The 19,119-nt window shown below is 41.2% G+C and overlaps 3 protein-coding genes across 3 annotated transcripts; 1 reads left to right on the forward strand and 2 right to left on the reverse strand.

The window, feature by feature from the left end:
- The first annotated feature begins 5,083 nt into the window (after positions 1-5,083).
- On the forward strand, positions 5,084-8,202 carry LOC147301562 (uncharacterized). The gene is made up of 3 exons (XM_086284703.1): positions 5,084-5,210; positions 7,161-7,487; positions 7,572-8,202. Exons 1-3 carry the CDS (start codon positions 5,084-5,086, stop codon positions 7,694-7,696), a joined length of 579 nt encoding a protein of 192 aa, XP_086140829.1. The 3' UTR covers positions 7,697-8,202.
- Positions 8,203-9,360: 1,158 nt separating this feature from the next.
- LOC147301563 (uncharacterized) lies at positions 9,361-18,424 on the reverse strand. Its single transcript, XM_086284080.1, has 3 exons — positions 18,291-18,424; positions 10,455-10,769; positions 9,361-9,553 (listed from the first exon to the last, which is right to left on the reverse strand). The coding sequence occupies exons 1-3, from the start codon at positions 18,355-18,357 to the stop codon at positions 9,420-9,422; spliced, it is 516 nt and encodes a 171-aa protein (XP_086140206.1). The 5' UTR covers positions 18,358-18,424; the 3' UTR covers positions 9,361-9,419.
- LOC147301564 (uncharacterized) lies at positions 12,167-17,212 on the reverse strand. Its single transcript, XM_086282683.1, has 5 exons — positions 17,177-17,212; positions 16,267-16,321; positions 13,771-13,926; positions 13,432-13,527; positions 12,167-13,179 (listed from the first exon to the last, which is right to left on the reverse strand). Exons 3-5 carry the CDS (start codon positions 13,873-13,875, stop codon positions 12,862-12,864), a joined length of 519 nt encoding a protein of 172 aa, XP_086138809.1. The 5' UTR covers positions 13,876-13,926; positions 16,267-16,321; positions 17,177-17,212; the 3' UTR covers positions 12,167-12,861.
- Positions 18,425-19,119: the final 695 nt, after the last annotated feature.

Below are 19,119 nucleotides of genomic sequence, written 5' to 3' on the forward strand. Positions count from 1 at the left end.
AATTTATTTATGTACTCCAGAAAAGGGCCAGTATAGGTTACCACCACTTCATCACACTGTGCAGGTTCGTAAATCATTACAGACATCCACACTTACTGTCACTGATCTGAGAACTGTCCAGCTCCATCTAACGCATAAACACTTTATGTTATCTACACTCAGCTGGAGTAGAGACCTGTGCACCACGTACCTGTGATCCACCTACACCTGGCCTCCAGGACTGTTTGTCTTTTTCAACCTCCGTATCTCATACTAGGCTCTAAACCAAACTATGACCTCTGCAGCTGTCAAAGAGTTTCAGTACTGATGCCTTACAGATAAACTGTGAGGTAAATAAAATGTCACTTTAGTTCAGTTAGAGTGAATTTATGCATTTAATCACAAAAAAGACAGTTTGCTTCAAATTTAACACTCACAAACTAACCAAACAGCAAGAGACTCTACCAAATGTCCTCTAAAAGTTATTCATTTAATGTCTCATGGATGTAAAGCTTTCAGTCTGCTTAACTTTAGCTCCCACTCGACAAGCAGAAAAGTTTGATTTATGGTGATCCACACCTCTGAATGAAACCATTCATTCAAAACAAAGCAACTAAGAGGGAAATAGACATAAAGCAAGGAATGGAGCAACACTGTACAGAGAGGGTGGTAATACACTTCCTAGTACTGCACGCATAATGTTGCACATTTTCACAAATCTGTTTCAGTGAGTATATTGCACATTAGTCGGTGATTTAATCCCATTGTACATTCGAGGTGAGATGAGGTATCGCTGTGTTATTTTAAGTGTTCAGTATTTTTTGTTTTGTTTTCCAACAGTCTGACTGTGGTGTGTTCAGTGTTGTGTGAGTATTTCACTGTTTGTGTTTTGCCATCAGTCTGACAGTTGTGGGGAAGAAGCTGTTAGACAACCTTCTGTGTGTGATGTTACTGTCCTCTCTGTTGTGTCTCAGATTGTACGTACAGTTTTTGTGTCTGAGCAGAGGGTGAGCTGGATGGTGTGAGTCCCTGATAATTCTCTCTGATCTTTTTCAGCAGTGTTGTCTGTACGGAAAGTCGATGGAAGGAAGTTTTGTTCCTATGATCCTCTCTGCAGACTTTATGACTCTTTGCAGAGCTTTCCTCTCTGCCCGTGTGGTGTTTCCGTACCAGACAGTGATGCCTGCAGTGAGGAACCTCTCTATTAGTCCTCTGCAGTGTTGGTCAAGTTACTTGAAAAAGGTAATCAGTAACTAATTACTGATTACTTCCCCCAAAAAGTAATCCCGTTACTTTACTGATTACTTATTTTCAAAAGTAATTAATTACTTAGTTACTTAGTTACTTTTTAAAAACACGATTTACAACCTGAAGAGGTGATAAAGCGATAGATCTTTCAGCCCAATTCTACTTTTTCTACATAATCCATCATACAAAATGTAATCAAATGGAAAAGTCTCTTTTTTTAACTTGTTTTATCAGTTTTAATCTTTTAACTTTATGCATCAAGCAAAAATTTAATTATATGCAACATTCTCTGAGTTGAATAAATTAGTTTAACATTTAAACCTATTTTCTGCACATTCCAGCACATAAAATAAAATATTTTTTGTGTTTACACTCACTCTTTCAAATAGATGCAAGTAAAACACAGCAGAAAATAAATAAAGTCAAAGACTCAGCGGTCCTGTTGCTCTATTTTCACCTATTAAGCAGCACTGCGGTAGGTGGAGGTTTACCCTGGTGCAGGTGTGCCGCGGCCAGTTGAAGAATCCGCGACTTTCTCTGTGAGTTTCACCCCATGAGTTGGGCAGGGATAGCTCAGTAGGTAAAGTGGTCGCCCCATGATCGGAAGGTCGGCGGTTCGAATCCACTTAACGGCTACCCTGAGGTACCCCTGAGCAAGGTACCGTCCCTACACACTGCTCCCCAGGCGCCTGCTTAGTGGGCTGCCCACTGCTTCACTGAGTGAATGGGTCAAATGCAGAGAAAAACAAGTAATTTCCCCATGGGGATCAATAAAGTATCCATTATTATTATTATTCCCATTACGTCATGGCGCACTCGGTGCTTGCTTGGAAGTTTAGGGTTTTTTTTCGCCGTAAAAAGAAGTTTTCTTCCCACACACAACGGACGCTAATGTTTTTGTCACTTTTTATGGAATCAAACTCAAAGTAAGGTCAGTACTTCCATGCTTTAAACGCTGCACGCTCATACTCTCTCCCACAATCGATATGTGATCCATTGTTGATCTGCACACAGCTGTTGTCACAAACGTCGCACTTGCTTACGTCACTGTCGTGAGACATTCTCGCAAAAAATCACGGTTTTAGTAACGCAGTAACGCAGTGTTCCTACGGGGAAGTAACGGTAATCTAATTACCGTTTTTGCAATAGTAATCCCTTACTTTACTCGTTACTCGAAAAAAGTAATCAGATTACAGTAACGCGTTACTGCCCATCTCTGGTCCTCTGTAGGCCTGCGTGAGAGGGCAATGGTTCATGCCGGCTTTCCTGAGTAGCTGAATGTCCAGTATTAATTCCTTGGTCTTGTCTGTGTTGAGGATGAGGTTGTTTTCCTTGCCATAGAAAAGAACATTGTCTACCAGAGCCCTGTACCCAGATTTGGTACAGCTGAGAAGGCATTTTTGATGTTGCTGTAACAGTGATCCAGTGTTTTATTTCCCCTGGTGGGGAAGGTTACAAACTGATGCAGTTTGGGTTTTTATTTTCGTGCTCGCTGATCATGTCATGCAGCTTTTTCAGTGCAACCTCCTCATTAGCAGATGGGGGTAATGTACACGGCACTCACAATGATGCACTGCAGTTCTCTGGGCAAATAAAAAGGCCTTAACCTCAGATTCAGAAATTCCACATTTTTAGGACAGGATTTGCTGGACGAGGGCGGCCGTTCCACCGCCACGGATCTTGCCGCTGTCCGTGGCGCTTCAATTCGCTCTGAAGACCGTGTAGCCCTCTGGTGTTATTGCCGTATCGGGTATCCTCTCCCCCAGCCAGGTTTCACAGGAACACAGTATGGACCACTCCTGAATTTCCTGAATGTCTTTTTCTGTGGAAATGCAAGCATGGAGTTCGGCCATTTTAAACTGAATGAAGGCGCTTTAAAAAAAAAAAAAACATTTAAAGGCATCTCTAGAAACTCCACAACCCATCTTTTAACTAGGGTGACCATATTTTGATTTCCAAAAAAGAGGACACTTAGCTCATTCATGAAGAACTTGTTTAAAGAAACATATTTAACATATTTAACATATTTAAACGATGCCTTCTCTGTGTGGTTAATGAATTGTGAAATAAAATATGTCATATAGGGTTTTACAAGTCAACAAGTGCAAAAAACAAACAAACTTCAAAACCTCTGGAATTAAATAATGGTACAGAAATAATGGCGCATCTGCATAAGAAAAATTACCAGTACTGGGACGGTATGAGGGCTGGACTGGAACAAAAAATTGACCGGGGCATTTTGACTAGAGACCGGCCCACCAGGTATTATAGGAAAAGCCATAAAGCCTTTGAATGAAAACAAATGCTGTTGTGATGTGATGTACACTGTCTTGTTGGTATATGTATGATTTCTATACGTTGTACATCAGATAAAAACTTTGGCTGTAAGATTCAGATAATTATTTATTAAAAGCTAGACATTTTAAATGCGAATAAGAAAGAAAAGTATTTCTTTGTGCCTCCCTTTTCCCTGTTAGTGCCCTACCTGGCCCCCTGGCAAAACTTTGCTAGACCCGCCCCTGCACAGTTACCAGCTGTCAGCTACTTAGAAAAGGATCCTGGTGTTATTTGTCTCTCAGAAACAGTTCATAACTTCCCTTCAACTCATTTGTGTCACCTAAAAGGTAAACCTGTTTCTCCATCACCTGTTCAGCTCTGCTGATTCAGTAAGGACATCTCCTGGTTTCATCTTCATGTTTCCCTCTCGCCACATATCCAAACCGATATCATATCACTATCATAACATCATAGCACCCACCCAGCTGTATAGAAACTCCGTCATGCTAGCTAGTACACAGTACGAGCTATTGTAACTGACTGTAAAAAGTCAGCACAACGAAAATTAACTCTACCTAAACTTGGTTTATATCTGACCCAGATAGACTGCAGGTCATAACTTCTCACCTGAAGTTCAGTTCACCTGATACTCGGACCGGCGGCCGCCTCGGGTCTCTGCTCCTCCTGCCTCCCCTTTCACTCATCCACCTGCTGGCCTCTGTGGAAGCTCCGCCATAGCCACCACCAAATAACTTAGTTATTTTTACACATCGGCCAGCATCTAGCCAATCCACCACCTTACATTGTTTATACCGTTACAACAACAACAACAACAAAACCATCGGCTGTAAAAACGAAAAATCACCATCGGCCCACCGGTGGCCAGTCCAGCTATGGTCGGTATGAGGAAAATTCTTTTTCAGTTCGTCTGAAAAGATGCACTTGCGCTTTGGGATCTTTTAAACATCATTAGGTGCGTTGCTGCGCGCTGTCAGTCCCGTCTGTCAGCGCAGAACAAACGCTCACAACGCAAACATGGGTCCTCTGTCGGAATACAGGAAAACCTCATACACATGTATATGAAGTAAAGACTGGATTACATAGACACTCACTGACCTTCAGCCACACATGAAAGTCCTTTATGGGGGAGGTAAAGTTTAGGGTGACCAACCGTCCTCTTTTCCCCGGACATGTCCACTTTTCACGTTCTGTCCGGGGCGTCCGGGGGGATTTTCGAGATGGATTGTACATGTTACCAATATAAAATAAATAAATGAAGTAAAGAACTGAGGATTGGAGTGGATTATTTTTATTTACATTCACAGCACTGATTAAAGCAGATTAAATAAGTTTACTCATTTAAAGATAGCGAGAGCAAAGCTGTTTCTCAATGTGTCCACCAGGTGGAGACACAGCTCCACCTGGTGCTGTGTAGTCTGGCGCTCCAGCAGTTGGAGCTTTTAGTGTGAAAGGCAAAGACAGGCCTTTTGGCACATGTGCAGATGCAGTTCGCCTGGTGTGAGAGTGGAGCCAGCTGAGGTTAGAGAGCAAGGGAAGAAGAAGAAACTGAGCCTGTTGGATGGACATGGAGCTTTTACACAGGTGTGACGTGCAGCAGGTCCTTAGGTGTTCACTCCCAGCCTTGCTCAGCCTGTCTGCTCAGGTTCAAAGAGAGGTTGGAGAGCTCTCAGAGTTACCTGTGACAGGTGAGCATGAAGCTCAGGGACACAGACAGACTGACAGTAAGAAGCAGCAGTTTCTCACATTTGTGCGTTTCACTTCTTAACTAGTGATGTTCGATTCGTGAACGAATCGTTGAATACTCGAGAATCACTTGACAAGTGAATCATGATTCACAAGCCCAATTGACTCACTGACTCATCATTGTTGTTGTTAGCAAACTAATTCCATTAGTAGGAATATATCTAGCTTATAATTAAAATTGTGGGGGGAAAAAACAACAGCCAGTTTCGTAACAAAAGCATTTCTGCTCTGAACTGGAAGAAAAAACCCTGAGTAGAAGCTCACATCAAGAAAATAGCTCCTCGGTCAGAGTAGCATCGCGCTGCTAACATGCTAACAACACATTTGAGATACTCACCCCCTCCCTTCCTGTGCTGAATCGTAAGCATAAGCGAATCACTCAGGACTTGCTCACCCCCTCCCTCCTGTGCTGAATCATTTCTGATCTGGCATTGTCATGGATAAAATCATATCTTTCCGAAAGGAGTTTTTGTGTCAAGCTGGGGTTGGCCGCTTCCTCTGTGGCCCCTCTGCTTTGGGGTGTGCCCCAGGGATCTATCCTTGGGCCATTACTTTTCTCGCTGTATTTACTCCCCCTTGGTGCGATTTTTCGTAAACACGGAGTGTCATTTCATTTGTATGCCGATGACTGTCAGCTTTACTTACCTTTTAGTCATTTGGATACCTCCCCATGTCAATCACTGCTTGACTGTCTTAGCGATATTAAATTATGGATGGCAAATAATTTTTTGAATTTTAATGGTCGCAAAACGGAAGCAATTTTATATGGCCCGCATCGTTCTACTGATTCTCCAGATGTTGATTTTGGTGATTTGACCTCTCATCTGAAAAGTTCAGTCACTAATCTTGGTGTTAAACTTGATTCTGCGCTTACTTTTGAAGGTCATGTAAGTGGGGTGGTAAAATCAGCTTTTTATCACCTCAGACGCCTGTCGAAGGTTAAGCCTTTCCTTTCCAAACCCAATTTGGAAACTCTTATTCATGCTTTTATCACCTCACGTCTGGACTATTGTAATTCCCTTTTAATAGGGGTCGGGTCGGGCACCTTGTCACGCCTGCAGTTAGTGCAAAACGCGGCGGCGCGATTTTTAACCGGTAGTAGGAAATTCGATCACATCACTCCGGTTCTGGCTTCCTTGCATTGGCTTCCCATTGATTTTAGGGTTCGTTTTAAGGTCCTTTTATTGGTTTTTAAATCTTTAAATGGTCTGGCTCCTGTGTACTTATCTGACTTGCTGAAGCCACATGTTCCTCCACTCTCTCTTTTCTCCAGTGTGCTGATGTTTCTCCTGAAGCCTTCGTTACTCACTGTCTTTACTCGTCATTGGTTTTGGTGACGTTTGGTGATGTTGGTGCGTCTGTGTGACGTCACATGATACTAAAGCAGGAGAGGAGTTTAGTATCTTGGTTTAGAGAGGAACGGGAGATTAGCGGATGGATTAGCGTGGAGTCTGAAGTACTGGGTCATCGTGGTGAAGAGAGAGCTGTGGGTGAAAGATAACCTAATCATTCAGAGGGTCTCAAGGTAGAGCTGCCGCTCCTCCACATCAAAGGGAGGCAGTTGACTTTGTTCAGGCATCCGACTGGATGCTGCTCTGACTCCTCCTAGACGAGATTTTTCAGGTATGTCCTCCTTTGCAAAGTCTGTAGTGCAGATCCAAGACACACTGGAGAGATTATGTCTCTCAGCTGATTTAAGTGTGATCTAAGCTGGTGTGGGAAATCTACGTTGTAACATACGAAACCCCTTTTAACGCTACACTATAACCTTCCATGTCACTCATCCATTAAGGTCTGTGTCGACCCCACGTTACGTTTTTCTGAGATTACGTGTCAGGTAACCTCCCTCAGCATGGTCTCGATGCTTGCTGTTGTGTTTGTGTGTCTGTCAGTGAGCAGTGTGGTGCATGTGTGCGCCCCGGTTGGAGGTGAAGTCCTGCTGCAGTGCGTCTGCCCCGAGCTGCGGCGCCTGCCTCACAAAGTCGGTGTTTTCTGGAGGGACAGAGAGGACCGGACTGTGCTGGACATCATCCTCAGCAGCCCTTATGTTCGCTTCCAGCATCACCTGTTCAGAGGGCGAGTGCAGAGCTTTCCTCACACCTGTAACCAGGGAAACTTCTCCATCCTCCTGAAGCACCTGCAGCTGTCAGACAGCCGCAGCTACACCTGCTTCATCCCACAGCTGAAGCTCAAGGAGACTATCCAGCTCACTGTGTCAGGTTAGCTCCTCCTCCTCTCTGAGCATGTTCACAGCTTTGTTGTCGTGTCCCTCTGAGCTCCTCTGCTCTTTGCTCCTGATGCAGATCACTGCGTGTCTGAAGCTCAGAGGACTCCAGGACCTTCATCTGCAGACTCCAGCTTCACGGCAGGTTACCTTCATCTCACCACCAGCCTCACGCTCCTCATCTTCCTCCTACTGAATCCTTGATAGGAGCGAGGCCTCGAACACAGACTGAGCTGGACTCTTTCTTTATTTAAAGACTAAATACTTTTATGGTGGCCCCTAGAGACAAAGCACACTTTCACTCCACATTAAATGTAATAAATAAATCATATAATTACATTTAATGTGGAGTGAAAGTGAAAGCTTTGTAAATTTTCGCTATCTAGAAAGCGAAAATTTCCGAAGAAATTTTAAGTGTGCCTATGCTACTGCCAGATCAGTTGTCCAAAGACATCAGGATGTATGTATTTGGAGCAAAAAACTAACAGAAAAACTGAAACATATTTAGTAGAAATATGTACACATGAGAAATATCAATATTATTTCTTGGTTTTTCTCTTAAATAAATGGACTGGGGTGTAACAGCGACTTGCTTTGTTATGAAGGCCAAAGTGATGCTCAATGAGAACAGAAGAAGAAGACTCTAAAGACCACTGATCTGTTATTAATCTCTCACAGGTCAGAGTTGTTTCTTACAGGATCCAGCAGATGGCGATAATCCTCCAGAACACCAATTAAAAAAAGCATCTCGTACATGTTTGTTGTGTTTGGTTTTTGATATGATCACATGATGGCACCACGAGGCTGAAAGCTTAAACTTCAGCTCAGTGTGATCTCTGGTGAGATTTCAACTGCGTCACTTTTGTTTTTATAACGTAAAGAAATCAGATGTCTGAAAAGTCACTGAGAAAGATTTTAATGACATCCGTAAGTATTAAATTAAAGAAAAACAATTAACTTAAACTTTTGATTAAGACCTTCTAACACATTTAAATACTTTCACTCCCATTACAGTTAGTACCTGTAAAGTTTGGGTTGTGTTCAAAAGACTTTAAATCATCCTAACGTGTGTTTTAAAGAAAAGCTCTAGCTGAATTTTAGAACTATTTGCTAACAACACAATGAAAGAAGTAAAGGTGAATGATTCATTGTTGAAAACAGAAAAAAATGAATAAAAACAAAAGAGGGAGAGTTTTTTTTCCCCAACATTTTCCACTTTTACAGAACTCAAAAGCCAAATATTATTAGTACTAAGTAATAAACACTGTTTCTTGTTACTACTTTACAACTACATTCTAAAAATAAATATTAGGAAACTGTAAAAATTAAACAAGCTAATAAATAAACCATATAAAATACTGACAGATAAAATCTAAGGTATAAAAGTTGCGAGAACACACAAAGTGAAGTAAATCAGTGACAATGGAAGCAATACAACATTTGGATTAACTGATATGAGCAAAAAATGTCAAAATAGCTTCAAGTGTCTTGTTTTGGTTTGATAACAAAAAAACCCTTAAAATCAGTCAAGTTTTCCCCTCTTATAAATTGGTTCAGCTCTTTGTGCCACCTTTAAAGTTTCACACACATCTGAGGTTTGCATATTTGAGCTCCCATAAAGACCGCTTAAATGTAAAATATGTAGGTAAACATAAAGTCCTACCGGAATTGGCCCAATGAGGGAAAATAAAGGATGTTTCTATTTCTATTCTAAACCAAGTGAAGCTTAACGATTGTTTATAAGGTGCTCAGGCTGCCAGCCTTGAGGATATTTTCACATATTTGTTTTAGAAACAGCAGCAGTGGTGGTAAATATAACAAACGGCATATTTTAGGTGTCAACTGTCATTTTGTTAATAAAAGGTTATTTAAACAAGGCATGAAGACTATCCTTAAACAGAGAAGCACAACAACAAGTCCTCTTTGCCTACTTTAAAGAGCTGAAGAGCACAAGCAGAGGGGCAGAGAGGAGAGAAAGGTGGTGTTTGGAGGTCGTCACTGCTGCACCACGAGTCGTAGGAGGCTCAGGATGTGGAGTCGTTATTTTAACAGCAGGTTTCACTGCAACACAAAAAAACCAATCATCAGTTTAATAAGAACTGAACATAAAGAAACACTAAGTTGTTTGATTTTAAGGAAGGAAGCCTAAATCTGAAAATTATGGGCATTCATATAGGAATCTCTGAAACATTGCTGCTGCTGATGTAAAAAAATAGAAACATTCAGCTACTTTGTTTCTGTACAGCTTGCAGATCACAGCAGATCACCTGCAGTGTGATCTCTGTCTGGTGCTAACACAGTAAAAAAAACACATCCTTTGACCATTAGTTCAGATGTTTCCTGTTTTTTCACTCTGCTTTTAACACTACTGCAGCTCTTTAGCTGAACCTCACACTCAAATACTGATCGACTGATGATCGGATCGATTAGAAACAAACAAAAACAAGCAAGAAAACATCTTTAAGCAGACTGAGTTTGATCACAAACTGAACAACAATCATACAAAACACCCACACCTGCTAAAGGATCATTTGGTTCCACTCATGAAAATTTAATCTGTTAACGTTTGTCCACCTTCCACATTTGCCTGCTGCTATGTCTTCAAATAGGATCTAATGTCTATTTTTTCTACATATGGTTACAAAAGAGCCAGAACAGTTTCTGTGGGATAGTCTTAAATATGCTGCTGATTAACCCCTCCACTGTGCATTTAGTGGGAGGGGGAGTGGATTCATAAGGAGGCTTTTTGTGCAGCAGTCAACTCTTTGTGAGCTTGAGGCTTCATCGACACTTACTGTGAACAGTTTCTGCAGTAAATCAGACTTAAAAAGGAAACCTGTCCTGACTGTCTGACCTTCATCCATCCATTTCTACTCACTAATCACTGCAGCTTATCCTTTTCTGCTGCTGCTGCACAAACACTGAGGTGTTCCTAATGAAGTGCTCGTGCTGCCAAACTGACCTGTGACCTTCAGAGTCATCTTGGTCTGATAGTCCACTTTGGGGATGTTGCAATCGTACGGGCCGGCGTTGTCCGCCCTCAGGCCCTTTATGAGGATGGAGAGGTTTCCAGTCTTGTATTGGTCTGGGAAGCTGACCACACGACCTTTAAACTTTGGATCTATTTTATGCTCTTTGCTTTCGATGATGTCCAACACAACTTTGTCATCCTTGTCCCTCCAGAAGGCAGTGACCGGCTCGGACAGCTTTTCAGAGTAGACGCAGGGCAGCAGGACCTCACCACCGATAAAGTCGGTCCTCACAGACTGGCTGCTGGCTGCAGGACGACAGGACAGGTGAGTTACAGGTTACCTGTGCACAGCTTCACCACAGCTCTGTGCTTTAGCTCACTGTGTGCAAAGTGAAGAACTCAGCAAACCCTCTTGAATTTCTCTAAATGTGCAGAGAGGCCAGTTTCACAGGGTTTGTAAACATGAAGACATTCTTGATAAAACAATCTGGAAACCTCAATCTCGCACATTCTGTGCATTGAAAGCAGACAGGTGAGGTGGTTTTGTTAGATTTTGTTCTGGGCAAACCCAAATGGACGAGACCCTGGGGTAGACCCAGAACCTGCTGGGGAGATGATCGCATCTGTCCTGTAAACATCTCGAGATCCACCAGTAAGAACTGGATAGTGTGGCTTTGGAGCAGTATTTATAAAATCTCTCTATCATCATTATCTATGTTACAAAAAAGGACAATAAGGAAAATCCAAAACTTTGGTTAGAGAGATCATAATGAATGATTCTTAAAAATAAAAAAACACTTAAATTCACTCACCAATTCATTTTTAACTCCAAAAATATGTATAAAGCAATAAACAGCCAACTTCCTGATAATATCCTAAAATTGGTTTTTAAAATAGACGGGGGACACAGTTTGATGGAGGCAGTTATATTTAAACCATCCCTGTGTCCACACTACACTACAAACTGTCTCTTAATGTGGAGTAATGACAGGAAGCAATGTGGAACCAAGAAATATGTTTGTCTGTAGCACCAACCGTCTACACTCCTAGTCTATTTCTGATGTAATGTCCTTAACCAGTGTGTCAGACGACCACCCACCAGCATGCACAAGCTCTTTAATCTAATTTACATTTTTAGTGCTAAAATATAATGATTGATGTTAATAATATAGCTTTTAAATGTATCATTTTACAAAAAACGGGGAAAAAATAACTGCAGTAATACACTCTAAGAACTAAAACTGATAATTACTTAAATATTTGGTGCAACACTTTTACACTCAAAAATAATGAGTAAATGCAAAAACAATCACATCTCTTAAATACACCTTATTAATTGAGTAAATCCAACTAAAATGGAATAAGTTGTTATGAACAATTAAAGATGTTACAGTAACATACAAAATTGAGTAAATACACTTGAAAATGTAAGTTAAAACAACAGTAACCAAAAGTTAAAACTACATAAAATATTAATTAGGAAATGCTGAAATGCTTGGCACATTTAACCTACACCATTACAATTATTTGTTTTTAAATAATGGTTCAATTTACTTAATATTTTTAAGTTAACTTAAGCAAAAACGTTAATTACAATTAAGTGTGTGTGTGTGTGTACACACACACACACACACACACACACACACACACACACACACACACACACACACACACACAGGAAAAAAGAACCACATCAGTTCAACATTGTTCACAATGATTTATTTTAAACAGCTTTTTTGTGAATCACACATTTAGCAGATTCCTTCTCTGAACACAGTGAGCTGAAATCTGTTCTACATTCAGTGGATAAAACTTGGATAAAATTTCAGTCACAACAGCCTTATATAATAAAATTGCATCCAAATTGGCATGCTTGATAAAAAACTCTGTAAAACTGGCATATTGATGCTAACAACAAGAAAAATGTACCTGCCATACAAAGAATAAAAGTGGCTCAAGTGAACGCAGTGCTTTACCTTTTCAGAAAAGGTCAAATGACAAAAATAAAATTAAGATCCCAAAAAAATATAAATCCTGAAAAAAAAAAAAAGAAGTTTTGCACTGTGACATAGTTTTTGAACATCTTATTTTGAGTCCAAAAAATTGGGAAGATTATAACTAAAGAGTGACCAAAAAACATCCATAATTTAAATAAAAAGGTTTCAAAAAGGATTGCGAAAAAAAAAAACCAAACATACAGAAGATACTCTCTTCTGTATGTTCACCTTAATGTGAATCTGGAAAAGTTAATACACACATACAAACACAGTTTATGGTACAAACATTATTTATGAACAGGAATGTCAACACAATGTAATGTCGCAACTGAACCTTTTGATGAGCATTACATGTCACTTAACAAGTCTAACACTTTAAGAACAGCCCTGTGAAATTTTGTCTACAATGAACAGAGGTCATTTTTCAGTCTTTGAACCTTGACAGAAAGGTTTCCTGGATCCAGCTCCATGAACACTTTTTGAAATGCTTCAAATGTGCATGTGAAATTCTTGGGGTATTTCAGATCCAGAGCATAGCACAGTCCCAAAAGATAGCAACAGGCTTTGCTCAGATTCCCAAGTTTGCCCAGAACAGTAACGCCTTCAATAACAATACCCACATCAGTAGGTTCGCCTGACCTGTCTTGATTCTGCAGCAGGTAAATCTTCATCACCTCCTCAGCCAAAGCCTCTTCAACAAAGACAGCATCAGCACCGTCCTTTAAAAAGAGAAAGAACTGTTTTCAGCTCACATATTTCCAAACATTGAAACAAAAAGTTTCATTTGTATGACATTACCGGTACTCATAATATGTGGACACTGTGCTCCAAAATCTTTGAGCAAATGCTATTCTTTTGTATGCTTTGAAGTGGTTTTTTTTTTTCTTTAGAACAGTATCTTAAAACTTTTCTATGATCTCACAAGCTAAAATAAACTACTAATATTCCTAAAACAGATTTATTGCACCAACCTCAAAGGTTTTGATTAAGGCACTTGGATCCTCTCCCAGATGGTCAATGAGACATCTGATGATGACTTCTCGTTTTTTCTCGATGGAATTTCCACTCTGTAAAACAGGAAGTCTCAACTGAGGCAAAATTTGCACATTTAAAACATGACTTACCATTTCTAGCTTAAACATAACAATTTTTTTCTGTTGTTGACCTGTTTTCACACCCACCATCAAGGTAAGAACACCTGTGGAGCTAAAATATTGAACAGAAACCTAAGAAAAGCCGTTTTTAGTGGAAGGGCCTCTTCAGTGCTGTGTTGGAACGTTTTTGTGGTTAGAAAATGCAATCTTCCTTACCTGAAGCAGAAGGTTTAACTGTGCCCTGTGGCGTTGTCCAGCACCTTCTTTCTTGGCTTGAAACAAGGACAGGAGTTTGGATGAATACAAGTCCAACGATGACATGAACTTTGGTTCAAGGTTCAGGGTCGTGATCCTATGAAACTCTGCACTGACCTGGATGGGAGAGGACAAAAAACCAAGGACAAAAAAATCTGAAGGCCAAAATTCTGATTCAATCAAAAAAAAAAATCTTTAAGTGGAACTACCATTTTTTGCAACCTGGACCTTATTTTCTAACATGCAAAAGATTAATTTACTCATCCAGACATAAATCCATATAAGTGGAGTTGTTCAGTATGCAGACTAAAGCCTTAACATAAAGTATTATCTTCCACTAAGCTTCTAAATTTTATGTTATGAATTGCTTGCACTATTTCCCTGTGAGATTGTATAATCTTGGAGGGAAGAGGCGGAGCCAGGTTGCCCTCTGAACCATCGTCTGCCAGGCAGCGATGCGAGAGGAACACACTGCTGAAGTGGCGCACATATTCAGAATCGCGTCAGCGGCTTTACAGAGAAAGCCTTTCAGCTCCTCTGGCAGCTCTGCTTCCTCCACCTTCCTGGAGATGACAAACGCTAGCAAGGCAGTGTTGTTAGTCACTGCAGCTGACTGAACAGTGCATTGATGTGCGCGATCAGTGAACCTTGCTATCAGCTGGTCAAGTTTGGCGGGATGGGCCGGTCGCTGTCCAACGACCTTGGTCATTTTGGTGCCGAAAACTGAAGCGAGGCTCGGCTCTAGAGGGGGAACAGGCGGAAAACTCCAGTCTGTGAAGCCCTCTGTGAAGCCCTAGGTAGAGACCGGCGCTCTAATCTTCGCTGGCTCTGCTGCTGCCTCAGAGAGGTAGGTCATCACCGCCGGGAACTGAGGCCAGATGGGATCTGGGCAACGGAGCCATACCTTCCCTCCAGATCATCCGATGGGGGTGGAGCAGGCTGAGGGACGGGAAGTTCCTTCTCACCAGCTGCCTCCTGGATGATGCCAGGCAGATCCAGGAGCAGCGCACCAACAACTGGGAGCGGCGTCCTCGCCGACATGTGAAGGCCAGGGGTGGATGAGCGTCCGCTCATCCGCCTCCCTTCTGTCGCCAGGCTGCCCAGCTCGGAGGCAGTGGAGCTGCCACCACTGCTGTTTTCCTCACGGTGGGTGGAATCATCCAATTCCGGCCCACTATCGAAGAACTCGATGGCTTCTTCCAGCGAGTACCTCTCTCTTAGCGGGAACGCCTCCTCAGCATCAGCCTTGAAAAAGGCTGACCTCCGCTGCTTTTCCTCTGGCGGGAGGAGCTAACAGGAACAGCAATAGGATTAAGGTGTGAGGGCGAGGTCCGCATGGTGAGGACCGAGGCAGCCCACGCAGACGGCATGTCGGTCATACGATATGATGTAGCCGGTCTGGCAGGATGGACACAGACGGATGGTCTCGCTGGACATCTTCTGGCTGGGTGAAGAAAAACGGTAGAGCCGATTTCCTGGTCTCACCGTAACTTATACTAGACCAGGGTGAGGCCCACACAGCAGGTGGGCGTGGACTAAAATACTTCAGTGCTGCGTGCACAAGGGGAATACCCACTTAAAGGGCTGCGCCTATACTCATAGAATCTGGGGTTACAATACGTAACCAACGTTTCATAAAAATATTAAATTACTCTTCACTCTTTACTCTTCAGTAAAATCTAGTCTGTCGTTATGTGCTCCAGAGTTAGATAAGTGAGACAAAGGCACTTTGCAATCAGCCCAGTCATTCTTCAGTCAGGTTACATTAGCTTAGCCTAAAACAAGTTAAGTGAACGGAAATTACTAGCATTCATTGTTCCCTAGGCTTGGGAATGGTTTTGATTAGAACCATTCTGGTTTTGATTCAGATTCCTCATTCCTCATTCAGTTAAAAGAGCAAGGACAATTCAAATGAAGACAGGGTATGGAATAGCCATGACCAAATGTACCATGTTTCACTCGATAATGTTTGAGTAGTGACACTTTTGATGACTCCTCATGTTTGCAAAGTTTACACTGCCATCTCATCACCTGTGACCTAAAAAATTGTGAGAAAATATGTCTCACAGTATGAAGATGACAGAATGGTGTATAACCATATTTACACAGTTTTTGTATGATTAACTGATTGAATAACCAATACTCACTACCAATTCAGGTGGAGGATACAACTTACAAATAAGTCAACATGGAACAAAGTACAATACTTAACCACATTGAAATAATCTGAATCACATCACCACGCTGTATAAATAAAAAGATAGTATGGTGACACTAGATGACAGACCATGAACACATCAATATATTTACCGAACTGAAAAATTTTTGGCATTTGTATGACCCACCACAAAACCAGTATAAATATTTAGGTGGTATCACCATCCACTACTCAGCTTGTATAAAACAATATCATATCATTCCAAAATTTAACACATCAAGTCCTCTGAGTAAAATTACCTGCTTTACTTTGTAGTTGATGCAGATTTTTTTTCTCCTGGTGGTGAAGATGGTGCTGAAAAAATACAAATCAAAACTTTATCATTACAAAACATGTCACTGAGTAATCTGCCATAACATCAATCTCTTATAAGAAATTTTAGCTTGGATTGAAATAAACATTTATTTATGTAAATTGGGAGTAACTATACTGGAAATAATGGTACTTTTGGCTTGACCCAAAGGACCAAAGCTTTTTTTTTTTTCATTATTTTCTGGGATCTGAAAGGAAGTAGGGCCCCGAGTCTAAATTTACTTAAGGCCCCACAGTACTTTGGACCGGCCCTGGATGAGGTAATCTGCTGACCCGGGCGGTCCTCTCAGCGTTCTCTCAAAAACTGGCCCTGTTTGGGACAAAGCTGAAAACAGCGTCTTATATGCTCTGAAAGACCCCACATAGAACAAGAAAGCTAAGCAGCATGGTTGCTGCTATGAACTGTTCCACGGGCAGGTCTTCTTAGTTACCAAAGCCATTGATGACGTCTGTTCATCTCCTGAACAACCTGACAGAGTGAGTCAGGCCGCGTGACTACCGCAGCTCCCGCACCGCGACTCAACAGGGCCATTTTCTAGAAATGTCTGAGCACACCTGCTTTCACGTGGTTCCTAAAATGCCCCCGATTAAACGGTCAGGTCGCTGGTACCGGGACATTCCGGTCAAATTACCCGGAACGCAGATAGCGACTCAGAACGTAAAAGGATAAAAGGGTGCGGTTTCCCGCCGCCTTGACTGGAAGACGGGTTGAAAACTTAAATTAACGTGCACAAACACGCTGCGAAAAGTGAGCCACCATGACAAACGCTTTCTTCAGAACATGTTATAAAAGAACGGTGTGGATAAAGACAGCTAATGTAAGAATTGGTCACTTACCTGAAAACGTTACCAAGTCTGCAGTGGATGTGTGTCTGTCTCGTTCAACGTGCAGAAAATCTCCCATGAGGCCATGCTCCTCGCGCGCGGTACATGCCAAAGGTCATTAGTCTTACTCAAAGTTTTAAGTTAGTATTGGGGGACAAAATTATATTGATTTTGAACCATTAATAATTAAAGTTAAAGACAATGATAAATATGAATACCAGTGTCTCAGTTATTTTGAGTACTTTCTATGAGATATATTGAGTAGATTTAAATAATGCACCCTGTGTTTCAAATACAGAATTTTTTTCTTTTAAATAAACTTGAACAAAAGAGCTCAGTTCAACTCAAAAACTGGTGTTGAAAATTTAAGCATTCTTTTCAGTATTTTCAACTCAAGATAACACTTTTGTGATTTTCAAAGATTTAATCAAGGTCATCTAACTTAGAATTATAATGATATTTACTAAGCCCCTGAATAATTTTTTAGGGTGTATTATTTGATGCCACTGAGGGTTGAAATGCACACAGGAGGCATCAAGGGAGCCGGTGTTCCCTACAGCTTCACTAACTGACTTGTCTATATGTTTATGGGATTTATGTTCATGTTGATTACAAAGATCTGCAGAAAGGCTCCAGTTACTCTTCACTCTGTACATTGCTGTGCCTTGTATACTTTCTTCAGCTGAACTGTGTACATTCAGGAAATATAACTATAACTACTGAATCATGCAGACCGCTCAAACAGTAACAACATTATCATCACTGAAATGGATACAAACTGAACCATTTCAGTACTCCAATCACAGCCACTCCAAACCCAGTGGCTGTGATTGGAGGTCTGAGCTCCACACTGAGATCCACACCTGGGATCAAGTCTCAGATACAAGTCTCAGTAGTGGGAACTGAAAACAGGTCTGAGTAGGATAAATACAACAAAAGATCCTGCCTTCAAAAGTCCACCTTAAAAGCTCACAGACTCACTGAAATCTTTATTCTGTCCTCTAAAAAACTCAGAGCAGGACTTATCTCATCTCACAGCTGTCAGAGTCTCTGAGCTGGATGGACTCTGAGGTCCTCGTTTCTCCCCAATGAATCACAGTAAACAAATTTTAAAGCTTAGACTCACCCGAGCTGCACAGCAGACACAGCAACACCACCGAGCTGCAGAGAATCGACCACTGAGAGACGCACATGAAGGTGATTACGTCCTGCTGCTGATGTCAGATGCAAATTTAACTGCCAAAGGTATGAAAACACCCCCCTTCATTGTTTATGTACTCTGACAACCTTGGAGTCAGAATGGAACTATGTGGAACAGTAGAAGCTTCATCACTGATGAGGAAATTTTCCTTTTCCTTGTTCTTTCTGTCACAGCCGTCTATGATAGACTGAAGTAACACCCGAGTGCTCTGTGCTGGTGGTTGGAGTGAAAAACCAGTGGAAAGGAAGCAGAGATGTGATTGACTCAGAGACGGTGGTGTGATTTTTTTTTCTTTCCATGTTTTTTGTCAGGCGTGTTTGTGTGCAGGAAACCTTTAAACACGTCTGAGGCTTGCTGTGAATTTACGTCACTGTTTATATTGTTTTGTTTACCTGTGCTATTCTTCATAATGACATCATCAGACAGTTTATTATCTTGTAAATTTCCTATGACTTGTACAGTTTAGGCAACATTGTGCTACTGTATAGTTACATTGTATGTGTCATTTAATCCACAGTTTTTGGACTTTTGTTTATTTAAATATTCTGCTTGATTGTTTGTCTGTCTAACATCCACAGTTTTCAAGATATCGTATTGAAATATTGTGTGCTTATAGATACCAATAACAGCTTCAGCTGAGCTAATTCTGGTGAAAATCGGGTCAAAGTCACAGCAAATGTGAAAGTCAGTAAAACCCCTTTATCCACATTTTTTTTTATAGATTGCCTTAAAACGTAACAACAATACACTAGGC

Source organism: Aulonocara sp. 'chitande type north' Nkhata Bay, linkage group LG23 (assembly GCF_057382095.1).
Source record: "Aulonocara sp. 'chitande type north' Nkhata Bay isolate Kocher_YH1m ecotype deep benthic linkage group LG23, A_spYH_male_GT1.1, whole genome shotgun sequence".
Classification (NCBI taxonomy): Eukaryota; Metazoa; Chordata; class Actinopteri; order Cichliformes; family Cichlidae; genus Aulonocara; species Aulonocara sp. 'chitande type north' Nkhata Bay.